Source organism: Coregonus clupeaformis, unplaced genomic scaffold (assembly GCF_020615455.1).
Source record: "Coregonus clupeaformis isolate EN_2021a unplaced genomic scaffold, ASM2061545v1 scaf0015, whole genome shotgun sequence".
NCBI lineage: Eukaryota > Metazoa > Chordata > Actinopteri > Salmoniformes > Salmonidae > Coregonus > Coregonus clupeaformis.
This window is the reverse complement of record NW_025533470.1, coordinates 161964-178856: the sequence shown is the minus strand read 5'-3', so window position 1 is coordinate 178856 and position 16893 is coordinate 161964. Positions and strand designations below refer to the sequence as shown.

General features: G+C 44.4%; 1 protein-coding gene across 1 annotated transcript; it reads left to right on the top strand.

Moving 5' to 3' along the window:
• Positions 1-3: 3 nt before the first annotated feature.
• Positions 4-2648, top strand: LOC121562426. Its single transcript, XM_041874702.2, has 7 exons — positions 4-141; positions 266-359; positions 450-561; positions 650-873; positions 965-1136; positions 1270-1397; positions 1524-2648. The coding sequence occupies exons 1-7, from the start codon at positions 50-52 to the stop codon at positions 1839-1841; spliced, it is 1140 nt and encodes a 379-aa protein (XP_041730636.2). The 5' UTR covers positions 4-49; the 3' UTR covers positions 1842-2648.
• The last annotated feature ends 14245 nt before the right edge of the window (positions 2649-16893 follow it).

The following is a 16893-nucleotide window of genomic DNA, read 5'->3' as shown; positions in this document are numbered from 1 at the left end:
TAGCTGATTGAAAAAAATCCTAACATCAAAGCCTGGTGGTGAACGCATTATGCAAGAGTATGGAAAAACCAAATCTCTGACAGATGCCACCAGAAGACAGATGATCAACATACTTGCTGCTGAGATGACAGAAACACATGGGTAAGCATTACGCATATAGATGGGCTGTAAAGAAACATTGTTATTATTTTCCGGTTATTAATTATGTAAAATGTGTTGTGCAATATCAATTCAGTGTGATGTTAACTTTGAATTCATATGCTAGGACATCCCCCCCCAAAAGTGTCAGAGTGATGTATGCACAGGGGATAGTAGCTTTGTTTCCCTATCTAGAAGACCCATACTCACAACATGGATATGTAAGTAAATGGGTTATTGCAACATTATGCACATATTCACTCTATGAAATGGGAATAGTACTCCTTTATAATTTATTTATAATAATATAGGATCATTACTACGATCCGGAGAGTGGTTCCGGATACCTTGCATGGCGATTGAAGACCATACAAAGAAAAACAGCAGAGGAAAGAGGTGCCTCAGTCAGCAAATCTCCTAAAGGTATGTTTTCTGATCAGTGACATGTAATTATAATGGTGACCTGTGAATTGTACAGAAAGGATTTCTTAACACTGTATTTTGTCTTAAGTTGGTGGGCCAGGCCGTGATCGTCAGCCCTTCACCTATGACAGAGAGCCATCTGATGAGGATGTGGAAGCAGCTATTGCTGTTTTGAGACACTCTGCTGATGAAAACACTGTCCGTGAGAAGATGAAAATGACCTTCATATATCGGCAAGCAATGGTCAACGATGAAGCCAAATCATCAGATGTCTTCTCGGTCTTCCCAAGATTTCTGGACACACCAGGACTGGTATGACAACTTAATTCACTGCATCACCAAAAATATCCAATGAAGAATAAGGTAACACTCATTATTTCTGTCTTTGTGTGTTACATTGCAGATAGAACAAGATTTCAGACTTCTGTTTGGTGAGGCCACAGCCAACAAATTCTTGGAGAAGTGGCCAACCACTTTCAAAGCAAAAGTAATAAAGGAAAGCCATGGACTTGTATCCACCACAGAACTCTTGGATTTGATGCGCAATGCTGAGTCAGCTGCTGAAGTTGAGAATGGTATGAATGAACTGTTTTACTTTTTATGTGGATAATGTAGGTGTGCATTATATGTCCATAATGGTGCAAGTTGTGAATAAGAATGTTATGCTACGGCACAATGTTAACCAGGTTTTTATTTACTTATTTGTAGGCTGGGACAGTGACATGTCTGCCATCTTGCTGCTGCTACATTTGCTACCACCATCTGCACAAGGTAGAAAGAGGCCGGGAAAGATGTCTGCATATCAAGCTGTAGATCAGCTCATCAGATTTCAAAAGGTATGCTTAACAGTTGTTTAAAATATATATTCCATCATCTCAATCTTGTGCACAGTTTGAGGTGATCTTATCTATTGTCAGAGGTTAGTCACCAAAACAATTCTGTTGAATGTGTTTTTTTTGTAGGTTGGAACCAGTGTGCAGCAGCATCTTGACAACATCACCCAAAGCAGTCAGCCCTACCTTCTCGCCCAGGGATCCACACAGAGCAGCATTCACTCCTACTTCATTGTGGTTGACAAGCATGCTCTTCCATGCAAGGCAACAGGTTCAGTAGGAGCTTTTGACGAAGTCTTTAATGCCCATTACGTATTTGGTACGTCATACAGTTCTTCCTTGAGCAGCTTTTTCACTTTTGTGCAAACAACCATCTATAACATCGACATGGGGGAAACAAAGGAGACTCCTAGAGTTGCTGAGTTGCGAGCAAGAATGGTGCGTTAGTTGAGATAAAACTATGAAGTGTTTTCTTTGCAAAAGTGACCATGGAAGTCCAAACAACCTTGTTAAGCACCTTAAGATAATTCATGGGCTATGTACAGGCAGGACTCTTTTTCTGAAATGTGGTCAAGAAGGATGCTCACGTTCTTTTGGTAGCTTTTCTGGTTTTAGAAAACATCTTAACAAGTGCCACGGAGAAAGTTTAGTAGATTCTATAGAAGATGATCTTTCAGACCCTCAAAGTACCGTCAACACCAGTAATATTTCTCATGTTGAAGTGTCGACTGAATGTTTAGAGGCTGAGTCAGAGTTATCTTCGCCATACATTGTAAATAGTTGTGCAGCTGTTATTTCTGATCTAAAGGCAGCAGGTGTTGGTCAAAGTACAGTAAATACTGTAGTGATTTCCATGGAAGAGATTGTTCAAGATATTCATCAGCATGCTAAAGAAACAGTGATAAAGCATGTATTTAGTAATGAAAGAGAAACAGAAATGTGCAAGAAAGTTGAGGCGTGTTTTGAGGGGTTAGAGAATCCTTTCACAGTTCTAAATTCGGAATACAAGCGATCAAAATGTATGACTGCCAAGTGGGAAATAGTAGAACCAGTTGAATGTGTGATTGGTTCAAGATTTGACACAAGACGAAATAAAAAGACTGGAACATATGATCAGGTAGTAGTTCAAGATAAATTCATGTATATTCCAATTTTATCTACACTGCAGTCAATATTTAAAAGTCAGTATTTTGCAGAAATGTTGCAAAGCTCAGCTACCAGCAACTCTAGACTGAGAGATATTTGTGATGGATCTTTTTTAAAAGTCACCCCCTGTTCTCAACTGAGAAGCAGACAATACAGGTCCAGATGTTCTATGATGATTTTGAGGTCGCCAACCCATTGGGTTCCAAGCAGGTATTCATAAATTGGGTGGAGTATACTTTACTTTAAGAAACTTCTCTCCAAAATGGAATTCTTTTTTGGCTAACATACACCTGTGCGCCTTATTTCATACTCAAGATGTTAAACGATATGGTTTTAGTGAAATTTTTGCTCCCATTGTTCGAGACATTAAAGTGTTAGAGAGCGATGGTATTGAGATTCCATTATACAGTGGTTATGTACGTGGCACTGTAGTACAGGTAACAGGTGATAATTTGGGTTTGCATAGTTTGTTTGGTCTGGTGGAGTCTTTCAGTGCAAGGTACTGTTGCAGGTTCTGTTTAGCAGAAAAGGAGGACTTTCAAACAGAATTCTCTGAAGATTCTTCCAAAATAGTTTTACGCACCAAAGATATGCATACTGCTCACTGTCAAGAAATGGCTTGTAATCCATCCCTTCCGTATGTTTTTGGTGTGAAAAGGTCATGCATATTAAATTCATTGAGGTATTTTTCACACAACTGAGAACTTCTCAGTTGATGTGATGCATGATGTGTTAGAAGGGGTTGGCCAGTACGAATTGAAGTTATTATTTCTGTATTTGAATGAAAAACATGTTACATCAGGAGAAATACATTCAAGAATACAACGTTTTGATTATGGTTTCACAGAGAGAAATAACAGGCCTGTGACTGTTAATTTAAGTGAAGGATCTAATGATCTGGGACTGAATGCAATTCAGTCCTGGTGCTTACTTAGGAATGTTCCTCTTATCTTTGGAGATTTGGTAACTTCTACTGACCAACACTGGGGCCTGCTTCTTTTATTATTGCAAATAATTAACATTATATTCTCGCCCATGTTATCTCAAGGTCTATGTGTATATTTAAACATTTGATTGTTGATCACCATACACTGTTTAAGAAGTTGTATCCTCAGAAAAAACTTTTACCAAAGCACCATTTTCTTATCCACTATCCCCGCTGCATCCAGAAAATAGTGCCTGTACTTCATAGTTGGTGTATGAGGTATGAAGGCAAACATAATTTTTTCAAAAAACAGCTTAAATCGTTTAAAAATATTACCAAAACGCTGGCAAAAAAGCATCAGAATCATATGGCATATAGTTGGCGAAGATCAACAACTTTTAGTCGGTTAGATATTGGTCCAGGAAAAATAGTGGCTTTAAATATGGTAAAAGGAGGTTCTGAAATTGCTTTGGCAATGCAAGTGCCCAGTAGCATTCAGGTTATGAAGGTTAATTGGGCTAAACATAATGGGTATGTTTATCGCCCACACTTGGTTATCTGTGGCGAAGTTGACTCTGAAGTGCCCTTGTTTTATCAGATTGAGTCAGTTCTGATAATGTGTGAAAAACTGTTACTACTCACAGTGCCTTTAGTTACAGTAACTTTTCAAGAACATTTCCATGCATATGAGGTGATCAGATCAAAGCATGATTTAGTTTTTTTCATGTCGACAACCTGCACTACCCTAGACCTTTTGACATACAAAGGTCATATGGAGGAAATGACACAGCTCTCCTTGTTGTGCCATATTGCTTTCTCTGGTGAACATTTTTATGATGTTATACTTCTGTCATAGACAAGGCAATGGGTGTACAATGTAAATTCACGGACATTGAAATTATACTTTTTTTTTCAATAAATGTGGGTGCTCTCATCTTGTATTATTTTGCTTTGTTTTATTTGATAGTATTGATATTTCTATAATTCAGTAACACTACATCATATGATTTAAATAAAAAATAAAAAAACACTGTAGAGAAATGAAAAGTAAATATCATTACACTTTAAAGTGTCATTTTTGAAGTAAAATTGTAGTTGACTTAACTCTATACAGTGTAATCATATTGTCACGGTCGTCTATGTCGTCTAAGTATGACCAAGGCGCAGCGTGTTGAGCGAACATGTTGACTTTATTATATTAAAGCAACCACGAAACAACAAAACAAAATGACGATAGTGAAGTCCAACAGTGACAATGACTGAACATGGAACAAAAACCCACAACACCCACAGGAAAACATACAGATAAATATGGCTCCCAATCAGAGATAACGAGCCGACAGCTGACACTCGTTACCTCCGATTGGGAGTCATTGAACCCAACAAAGAAATACAACACATAGAACCACCCAACCAAACAAAACACCACGAAACGAACACACCCTGGCTCAACACACAAAGTCCCGGAGCCAGAGCGTGACAGTACCCCCTAAAGGCGCGGACTGCGACCGCGCCTCAATAAGGCTAAACAAGGGAGGGCTGGGTGGGCATACACTCTTCGGCGGTGGTTCTGGCTCTGGCCGTGGTCCCCACCCCACCAAAGTCACTACCCGCTTACGTAGCCTCCTCCACATGACCACCCCCCCAACTAAACCCCCACTGGATTAAGGGGCGGCACCGGACTAAAGGGCAGCACCGGACTAAGGGGCAGCACCGGACTAAGGGGCAGCACCGGACTAAGGGGCAGTACCGGACTAAGGGGCAGCACCAGGATAAGGGGCAGCACCGGGCTAAGGGACAGCACCGGACTCAATGGCGGATCCTGGCTGGCTGGCTCTGGCGGATCCTGGCTGGACGGCTCATGGCTGGCTGAAGGATCTGGCTGCTCATGGCTGGCTGACGGATCTGGCTGCTCATGGCTGGCTGACGGATCCTGGCTGCTCATGGCTGGCCGACGGATCTGGCTGCTCATGGCTGGCCGACGGATCTGGCTGCTCATGGCTGGCTGACGGATCTGGCTGCTCATGGCCGGCTGACGGATCTGGCTGCTCATGGCTGGCGGAAGGCTCTGGCTGATCCTGTCTGGCGGAAGGCTCTGGCTGATCCTGTCTGGCGGAAGGCTCTGGCTGATCCTGTCTGGCGGAAGGCTCTAGCGGCTCCGGTCTGGCGGACGGCTCTGAAGGCTCATGGCAGACGGGCGGCTTTGCAGGCTCCGTACAGACGGGCAGTTCATGCAGCGCTTGGCAGACGGACAGTTCAGACGGCGTTGGGCAGACAGGCAGTTCAGGCGCCGTTGGGCAGACGGGCAGTTCAAGCGCCCGTTGGGCAGACGGGCAGTTCAGGCGCCGTTGGGCAGACGGCAGACTCTGGCCGTCTGAGGCGCACCGTAGGCCTGGTGCGTGGTGCCGGAACTGGAGGTACCGGGCTGAGGACACACATCTCAGGGCTAGTGCGGGGAGAAGGAACAGGCCGGACCGGGCTGGCGACGCGCACCGTAGGTTTGGTGCGAGTGGCAGGAACAGGCCGGGTCGGGCTGGCGACGCGCACCGTAGACTTGGTGCGGGTGGCAGGAACAGGCCGGACCGGGCTGGCGACGCGCACCGTAGGTTTGGTGCGAGTGGCAGGAACAGGCCGGGATGGGCTGGCGACGCGCACCGTAGGTTTGGTGCGAGTGGCAGGAACAGGCCGGGCTGGGCTGGCGACGCACACCGTAGGTTCTGTGCGTGGAGCAGGAACAGGCCGGGCTGGGCTGGCGACGCACACCGTAGGTTCTGTGCGTGGAGCAGGAACAGGCCGGGCTGGGCTGGCGACGCACACCGTAGGTTCTGTGCGTGGAGCAGGAACAGGCCGGGCTGGGCTGGCGACGCACACCTTAGGTTCTGTGCGTGGAGCAGGAACAGGCCGGGCTGGGCTGGCGACGCACACCGTAGGTTCTGTGCGTGGAGCAGGAGCAGGCCGGGCTGGGCTGGCGACGCACACCGTAGGTTCTGTGCGTGGAGCAGGAACAGGCCGGGCTGGGCTGGCGACGCACACCGTAGGTTCTGTGCGTGGAGCAGGAACAGGCCGGGCTGGGCTGGCGACGCACACCGTAGGTTCTGTGCGTGGAGCAGGAACAGGCCGGGCTGGACTGGCGACGCACACCGTGGGCTTGATGCGTGGAGTAGGAACAGGCCGGTCCGTACTGGGAACACACACCACTGGCTTTAACTGGGGATCAGGAACGGGCCGGACCGGACTGGTAACACACATCAGTCTCTCACGCCGTGCCGCAACAACTTCCCTTCCTCTACTCGCCAATGGCTCCCGTAATCCGATAGCCTTCTCTCCACGTCTCCCTGTGGCAGCCTCCTGCTGCCCAGCCGCCCTAAGCCATGTGCCCCCCCCAAAAACTTTTTTGGGGTTGCCTCTCGTACTTCCAACGATGACCCTGCTGACGCCGCGTTCCTCTCTCGCCAGGGCCTTGATCTTCCCCCAAGGTCCCTTGCCCCCGAGCATGTCCTCCCAGGACCACGATTTGCCCACCTGGGCCATCGCCAGCCTCTCGATCTCCTTACCAGGCGCCTCCACCCATGTCCAGTCTCTTTGCTCCTGGACACGCTGCTTGGTCCTTTTATGGTGGGTTTTTCTGTCACGGTCGTCTATGTCGTCTAAGTATGACCAAGGCGCAGCGTGTTGAGCGAACATGTTGACTTTATTATATTAAAGCAACCACGAAACAACAAAACAAAATGACGATAGTGAAGTCCAACAGTGACAATGACTGAACATGGAACAAAACCCACAACACCCACAGGAAAACATACAGATAAATATGGCTCCCAATCAGAGATAACGAGCCGACAGCTGACACTCGTTACCTCCGATTGGGAGTCATTGAACCCAACAAAGAAATACAACACATAGAACCACCCAACCAAACAAAACACCACGAAACGAACACACCCTGGCTCAACACACAAAGTCCCGGAGCCAGAGCGTGACACATATTACTCTCAACAGTGTGATTAAACTACAGTGTTAAATATTTTGACACATTTCATTGTTATTTTTTACACAATATGGAGTAGAATTAACTCTAAAAGTTTTACACTGACCAAAGAGTACATTTTACACTGATTTTGAGTGGGACCAAATGTTATCTGAAACAGAGTTAAATTCAACTCGATAGGAGTTAAATTAACACTTCTGTTTTTACTGTGTGCTTTGCTTTATCTTGGCCAGGTCGCAGTTGTAAATGAGAACTTGTTCTCAACTGGCTTACCTGGTTAAATAAAGGTGAAATAAATAAATAAATAAATAAAAAAGGACCATACATCTCATGCTGAACTGTTCACCTTGGTGGTCATTTGTGAACAGCAACTGTCAGAAAACAACATTTGTAAAACTAACTGTAACAACTTCTACCACACAGTGTAACATAGCTTTCAATCATAGACTATATGAAAGGGTTGCAGTAGATCAGATATCTAAAGGCCACCTGATACTCGTGTCATTGGAGAATGAAGACTAGAGTATTACAGAGTATTACTGGAATCAGTCAGAGCTCAGTCAGGCCACATACACAACAGAACCATGGGGGGTGAGGTATGGCTATGTGGTTGGCTGTCAGGTCAGAGTGGCTATGTGGTTGGCTGTCAGGTCAGAGTGGCTATGTGGTTGGCTGTCAGGTCAGAGTGGCTATGTGGTTGGCTGTCAGGTCAGAGTGGCTATGTGGTTGGCTGTCAGGTCAGAGTGGCTATGTGGTTGGCTGTCAGGTCAGAGTGGCTATGTGGTTGGCTGTCAGGTCAGAGTGGCTATGTGGTTGGCTGTCAGGTCAGAGTGGCTATGTGGTTGGCTGTCAGGTCAGAGTGGCTATGTGGTTGGCTGTCAGGTCAGAGTGGCTATGTGGTTGGCTGTCAGGTCAGAGTGGCTATGTGGTTGGCTGTCAGGTCAGAGTGGCTATGTGGTTGGCTGTCAGGTCAGAGTGGCTATGTGGTTGGCTGTCAGGTCAGAGTGGCTATGTGGTTGGCTGTCAGGTCAGAGTGGCTATGTGGTTGGCTGTCAGGTCAGAGTGGCTATGTGGTTGGCTGTCAGGTCAGAGTGGCTATGTGGTTGGCTGTCAGGTCAGAGTGGCTATGTGGTTGGCTGTCAGGTCAGAGTGGCTATGTGGTTGGCTGTCAGGTCAGAGTGGCTATGTGGTTGGCTGTCAGGTCAGAGTGGCTATGTGGTTGGCTGTCAGGTCAGAGTGGCTATGTGGTTGGCTGTCAGGTCAGAGTGGCTATGTGGTTGGCTGTCAGGTCAGAGTGGCTATGTGGTTGGCTGTCAGGTCAGAGTGGCTATGTGGTTGGCTGTCAGGTCAGAGTGGCTATGTGGTTGGCTGTCAGGTCAGAGTGGCTATGTGGTTGGCTGTCAGGTCAGAGTGGCTATGTGGTTGGCTGTCAGGTCAGAGTGGCTATGTGGTTGGCTGTCAGGTCAGAGTGGCTATGTGGTTGGCTGTCAGGTCAGAGTGGCTATGTGGTTGGCTGTCAGGTCAGAGTGGCTATGTGGTTGGCTGTCAGGTCAGAGTGGCTATGTGGTTGGCTGTCAGGTCATAGTGGCTATGTGGTTGGCTGTCAGGTCAGAGTGGCTATGTGGTTGGCTGTCAGGTCAGAGTGGCTATGTGGTTGGCTGTCAGGTCAGAGTGGCTATGTGGTTGGCTGTCAGGTCAGAGTGGCTATGTGGTTGGCTGTCAGGTCAGAGTGGCTATGTGGTTGGCTGTCAGGTCAGAGTGGCTAGTGTGGTTGGCTGTCAGGTCAGAGTGGCTATGTGGTTGGCTGTCAGGTCAGAGTGGCTATGTGGTTGGCTGTCAGGTCAGAGTGGCTATGTGGTTGGCTGTCAGGTCAGAGTGGCTATGTGGTTGGCTGTCAGGTCAGAGTGGCTATGTGGTTGGCTGTCAGGTCAGAGTGGCTATGTGGTTGGCTGTCAGGTCAGAGTGGCTATGTGGTTGGCTGTCAGGTCAGAGTGGCTATGTGGTTGGCTGTCAGGTCAGAGTGGCTATGTGGTTGGCTGTCAGAGTGGCTATGTGGTTGGCTGTCAGGTCAGAGTGGCTATGTGGTTGGCTGTCAGGTCAGAGTGGCTATGTGGTTGGCTGTCAGGTCAGAGTGGCTATGTGGTTGGCTGTCAGGTCAGAGTGGCTATGTGGTTGGCTGTCAGGTCAGAGTGGCTATGTGGTTGGCTGTCAGGTCAGAGTGGCTATGTGGTTGGCTGTCAGGTCAGAGTGGCTATGTGGTTGGCTGTCAGGTCAGAGTGGCTATGTGGTTGGCTGTCAGGTCAGAGTGGCTATGTGGTTGGCTGTCAGGTCAACAGGGTTACAGTTTCCTCACCACACTGCAGGATGCCTAACCCTAACCCAGCTGTCAGCACTATATATTTAAGGAGTACAACAGATAGGGACAGGGGTAATAGACACACATGCACAAATACACACATACACACATACACACACACATACACACACACCACCTCTCTCTATTCAGATACACACACACCACCTCTCTATTCAGATACACACACACCACCTCTCTATTCAGATACACACACACCATCTCTCTATTCAGATACACACACACCATGAACACCATCTCTCTATTCAGAGACATACACACCATGAACACCATCTCTCTAATCAGAGACATTCACACCATGAACACCATCTCTAATCAGAGACATTCACACCATGAACACCATCTCTCTATCAGAGACAAACACCATCTCTCTATCAGAGACATTCACACCATGAACACCATCTCTCTATTCAGATACACACACACCATCTCTCTATTCAGAGACACACACACCATCTCTCTATTCAGATACACACACCATGAACACCATCTCTCTATTCAGAGACATTCACCCATGAACACCATCTCTCTATTCAGAGACATTCACACCATGAACACCATCTCTCTATTCAGAGACATTCACACCATGAACACCATCTCTCTATTCAGAGACATTCACACCATGAACACCATCTCTCTATTCAGAGACATTCACACCATGAACACCATCTCTCTATTCAGAGACATTCACACCATGAACACCATCTCTCTATTCAGAGACATTCACACCATGAACACCATCTCTCTATTCAGAGACATTCACACCATGAACACCATCTCTCTATTCAGAGACATTCACACCATGAACACCATCTCTCTATTCAGAGACATTTGCACCATGAACACCATCTCTCTATTCAGAGACATTCGCACCATGAACACCATCTCTCTATTCAGAGACATTCACACCATGAACACCATCTCTCTATTCAGAGACATTCACACCATGAACACCATCTCTCTAATCAGAGACATTCACACCATGAACACCATCTCTCTATTCAGAGACATTCACACCATGAACACCATCTCTCTATTCAGAGACATTCGTACCATGAACACCATCTCTCTAATCAGAGACATTCACACCATGAACACCATCTCTCTATTCAGAGACATTCACACCATGAACACCATCTCTCTAATCAGAGAGGCTATTTTGAAGAGTTGAGCAAGATGTCTACTACCGACACGTTGCATCATCCCACCCTGACCCTTACTGTGGCGTGACACTGCTGTGGAAAACCCTGCAACCCAAGATGCTTACTAAGACAACAGACAGAGAGACTGTTGTAAGAATTCCCAGTTTTCCCTGTTCGTTCCCCCAGTTTCTATGTTGTGGTTTGTGTATTTAAATGTAGGTATTTCAGGAAATGGGTTCCTGAAATTCCCCAACAAGCATCTGATTGGTTAAAAAAACATTGATGATTGGAGAGCTGACACCGCGCACTCGTCAGGACCCAGCTGTCTCCGATTTAACAACTCCTCCTGAAGCTATATAAGCCCCAGTTGATCAGGAAAGGAGGAAAAAGGGGAACTAATTGCTGAGAGGTATAGCATGTTGGTTATATGCTAAGAGTTGGTATGGGGGGAAAAGGGGAACTAATGGCTGAGAGGTACAGCATGTTGGTTATATGCTAAGAGTTGGAATGGGGGGAAAAGGGGAACTAATGGCTGAGAGGTACAGCATGTTGGTTATATGCTAAGAGTTGGAATGGGGGGAAAGGGGAACTAATGGCTGAGAGGTACAGCATGTTGGTTATATGCTAAGAGTTGGAATGGGGGGAAAAAGGGGAACTAATGGCTGAGAGGTACAGCATGTTGGTTATATGCTAAGAGTTGGAATGGGGGAAAGGAGAACTAATGGCTGAGAGGTACAGCATGTTGGTTATATGCTAAGAGTTGGAATGGGGGGAAAGGGGAACTAATGGCTGAGAGGTACAGCATGTTGGTTATATGCTAAGAGTTGGAATGGGGGGAAAGGGGAACTAATGGCTGAGAGGTACAGCATGTTGGTTATATGCTAAGAGTTGGAATGGGGGGAAGGGGGAACTAATGGCTGAGAGGTACAGCATGTTGGTTATATGCTAAGAGTTGGAATGGGGGGAAAAGGGGAACTAATGGCTGAGAGGTACAGCATGTTGGTTATATGCTAAGAGTTGGAATGGGGGGAAAAGGGGAACTAATGGCTGAGAGGTACAGCATGTTGGTTATATGCTAAGAGTTGGAATGGGGGGAAAAGGGGAACTAATGGCTGAGAGGTACAGCATGTTGGTTATATGCTAAGAGTTGGAATGGTAATTGTAATCCAGAGAGGTTAGAAAATGTATCTAGATCCTCTATGAGGCTGTGGAGGGATTCAAGATGTGGATTTAAAAGAAAACATGAATCATCAGCGTACAATGACACCTTTGTTTTTAAGCCCTGTATTTCTAATCCTCTGATATTTTACATTTACAGTCATTTAGCAGACACTCTTATCCAGAGCAACTTACAGTTAGTGAATACATATTTTTTTTATACTGGCCCCCATGGGAATCGAACCCACAACCCTGGCGTTGCAAACACCATGCTCTATCAACTGAGCTACATCCCTGCCGGCCATTCCCTCCCCTACCCTGGACGACTTGTGCGCCGCCCATGAGTCTCCCAGTCGCGGCCGGCTGCGACAGAGCCTGGATTCGAACCAGGATCTCTAGTGGCACAGTTAGCACTGCGATGCAGTGCCTTAGACCACTGCGCCACTCAGGAGTATTAGTTGTTGGATCTGATTTTAATAGCTAACATCTCGATGGCAATAATAAATAGATATGCCGATAGTGGACAACCTTGTTTCACTGCTCTTGACAGTTTAAAACTTTCTGAGAAATAGCCATTATTTACTATTTTACACCTAGGGTTACTATACATGATTTTAACCCAATTTATGAGAGATTGTCCAAAATTGAAATGCTCCAGGCATTTATATATAAACCCCAGTCATACTTTATCAAATGCCGTTTTGAATACATATTTAAAATAATCCATCTACCTTGAGGATCTGTTTGGACAATTTGCATATTCGGATCGAAATTACTGTTAATTATATCATCACCCCTTTTGAGTTTCTTAGCCCATGGGAGAAATATATCCCCCCCAGTCCTTTTTCCATGCAACTTCATCTAGAATTGTTGAATGAGTTTCCTGTAAACAATAGATATTATATTCCTTCTCTTTGAGCCATGTAAATATTGTTCTTCTTTTGTCTTACTTTTTAACTCTGCGCTGTTGGTTAAGGTCTCGTAAGTAAGAATTTCACTGTAAGGTCTACACCTGTTGTGTTTGGCGCATGTGACAAATAACATTTGATTTGATGATTTGAAATATTGGTTACAGAGCAGATGTCACGATCGTCGAACACAGTGGACCAATGCGCAGCGTGATAAGTGAACATACTTTTATTTAGATTCACCACACGAACAAAAAAATAACGTGACGTCCTTGGTTACAATACAAAACCAACACGGAACAAGATCCCACAAAACACTGTGGAAAACAGGCTGCCTAAGTATGGTTCCCAATCAGAGACAACAAGCAACAGCTGATACTCGTTGCCTCTGATTGAGAACCACCCCGGCCAACACAGAAACACATGAGCTAGATAATCAACCTAGAACACAAAACACATAGAAACAACACACCCTGGCTCAACATAACAGAGTCCCAGAGCCAGGGCGTGACAGCAGAACAAAGGTGGAGAAATAAGTATAGTTAGTTTGAGTTTTATTCTGAAACTATAACCTCACTATATACATGGATGTCTTGCAGTAAATTGCCAAAGCAAATAATACTTTTCAATTTTGCGTGTATGCATTTGGCCTGTATCAAGCTCCCATATTAAACAATATATTAATTCCCAGTTAAACAGTACACAATAATTTACTCAATAAAAAATATTAATTTATACCCAGCATCATACATTCACCTAAATCATCCTTCATAAATCCCTCATTTAGAATTGTACATCATCCTTCATAAATCCCTCATTTAGAATTGTACATCATCCTTCATAAATCCCTCATTTAGAATTGTACATCATCCTTCATAAATCCCTCATTTAGAATTGTACATCATCCTTCATAAATCCCTCATTTAGAATTGTACATCATCCTTCATAAATCCCTCATTTAGAGTTGTACTTCATAAGAGTATAATGGTACTTCTTAAGATTTCTGGTACCACTTCATTTTACAGAATCAAATCACATAGAATAAAACAAAACATACTTTTGATCCTAAAATCGAATCTAAAAGGCACATATTCATGTATGATTACATCTATAACAGACATGCAGAATAAATATGTAACAACCGTTGCTCAACATGTTTGAGAGACATAACAACACTACAGAGTAAAGATCAAGACATAACAACACTACAGAGTAAATATCAAGACATAACAACACTACAGAGTAAATATCAAGACATAACAACACTACAGAGTAAAGATCAAGACATAACAACACTACAGAGTAAAGATCAAGACATAACAACACTACAGAGTAAATATCAAGACATAACAACACTACAGAGTAAATATCAAGCCATAACAACACTACAGAGTAAAGATCAAGACATAACAACACTACAGAGTAAAGATCAAGACATAACAACACTACAGAGTAAAGATCAAGACATAACAACACTACAGAGTAAATATCAAGACATAACAACACTACAGAGTAAAGATCAAGACATAACAACACTACAGAGTAAATATCAAGACATAACAACACTACAGAGTAAATAAAGATCAACATTGCATTTGGTTTTCACTGCGTTCTCCTCCTCACTTCAGCTTCATAACATTTGCAGAAAATAGCAACAATGCATCTCAAGTTTCTACTCTTCAAATGTAATCTACAGTATCTTCAAGAGAACACACTTCATTGGATGGTGGCCTGAGGTGGGTGGGTCCAGTATCTGATATGAGTGTCATCATTGGTCAACAGTGGATGGAGGGGGGAGAAAGGGGGGAGGAGAGGTAGATGGAGGAGGGATGGAGGAAGGGGTCCTCCTCACAGCATGCTGGTCTTCACCCTCTCAAAGATCTGTCGGACCTTCACCGCCGGGACACAGCCTTCCCTCACGATACTAATCGTACCTGGAGGAGGAGGAAACACAATACTGACTGAGTGATCGTTGACACACACTGAATCATAGCGTGGGACTAGGGTTGCAACGTCCCGGTAACTTTTCCCAGGTTTTCCAGAAATCCTGGTCGGAGGATTCTTTGAAATCCAGGAATCTTTCAACCAGTATTTCTGGAAAACCTGGGAATTTTGAGAAAGTTACCAGAATGTTCCGTCCCCAGGCAGGACAACACAACCTAAGATGTTAGTCATTAGTTATTGTAGTGGGCTTCTGTTCTGTGACATCATACCTTCATCTATCTTGAGGCAGTTCACCACCGTTGAGGCCACGACCTCGTTGGAATCCCCGTCACACAGAACCCCCTGGATCTTATGGCCCAGCCGACTAGGATACAAACATAGTGACAGACAGTGTCAGAGTAGGTTCAGGTTTAGGTTCAGGTTCAGGTTCAGGTTCAGGTTTAGGTTCAGGTTCAGGTTCAGGTTTAGGTTTAGATTGGCCCAGACTACTGGATCACAGACAGATAAAGATCAACACAGATACATCAGTATAAAAAAATAATTAAAAAAAACAACAACACACAAAACGATTAAAAATAAATAAATAAATATAACAACAAAAAAAACATTGTAAAGTGGTTATCCCACTGGCTATAAGGTGAATGCACCTATTTGTAAGTCGCTCTGGATAAGAGCGTCTGCTAAATGACGTAAATGTAATGTAAATGTATAAATTGATGTTTACACAGCAGGATAGATATGTTCAGATGCTGGTATTATGGGTTACAGGAAGGAAACAAGTCTGACAGGAAAGGGAAGTGTCATGTTCAGAGAAGGTTCAGGTTCAAGAACTGTATCTAACAGTTGAGGACCATCCTCCTCAGTGAATTTCATAAAATAAAAATAGTGAAACATTAACAAAGTTAATCTTTTTAGATAAAACTATATTATATATTCACCTCACCAAATCATTGATTAAAACACTCTGTTTGGCAATGAAAGTCTACAGTAGCCTCAACAGTACTCTCTGGGGTAGCGCCATGGTGTAGCCGGAGGACAGCTCGTTATCGTCCTCCTCTGGTTACATTGACTTCAATACAAAACCTAGGAGGCTCATGGTTCTCACCCCCTTCCGTAAACTTACACAGTAATTATTACAACTTCCAGAGGATGTCCTCCAACCTATCAGAGCTTTTGCAGCATGAACTGACATGTTGTCCACCCAATCAAAGGATCAGAGAATGAATCTAGTACTGAAAGCATAAGCTACAGCTAGCTAGCACTGCAGTGCATAACATGTGGTGAGTAGTCGACTCAAAGAGAGAGAAAGACAAGAGTTGAACAGTTTTGAACAAATTAATTTCTTACAAAATAAAGGAGAAGGAAGACAGGGAGCGAGAGAGCTAGCTATATTTCATAACTTTCACATAAAGATGCACTATGTATAATCACTCCGCAAATTCCTTCTTGCTAAAACTCGAATAGTTAGCCTAGTTTCAGTTTGTGACAAAACAAGCAAGTATAGTGAAGAGAATCATTGTACCATCTAAACTGCTGTGAAATATCTTGTCCATAACCAAAAATATTGTATTTTCAGCTGTTTGAAGCTGGTGGACAAAACCGAAAGGAAAAGAAGCAGAAACGAAACATGAGAAACAGAAGCATAGAAATAGTGCACATTGAACAGATCTACCGCTTCTTAGACTTGCTTTCAATGATAATGACATATCTATAACTCACATTTCTGTTCATATTGCAGCTAGCTAGCGAATGCAGAAAGGGATGCTTTTGGTTTGATTGATTTATGGCCACCGGGGCCCACCGGTGGAACTGCTAAACTGCTTGCTGTACACTGTACTGCATGATCGTTGCAGGTTTTCTAACACGTTAGTTCTAGTAGCTATGTTGATTGACTATGACGTTAGCTAATAGTGG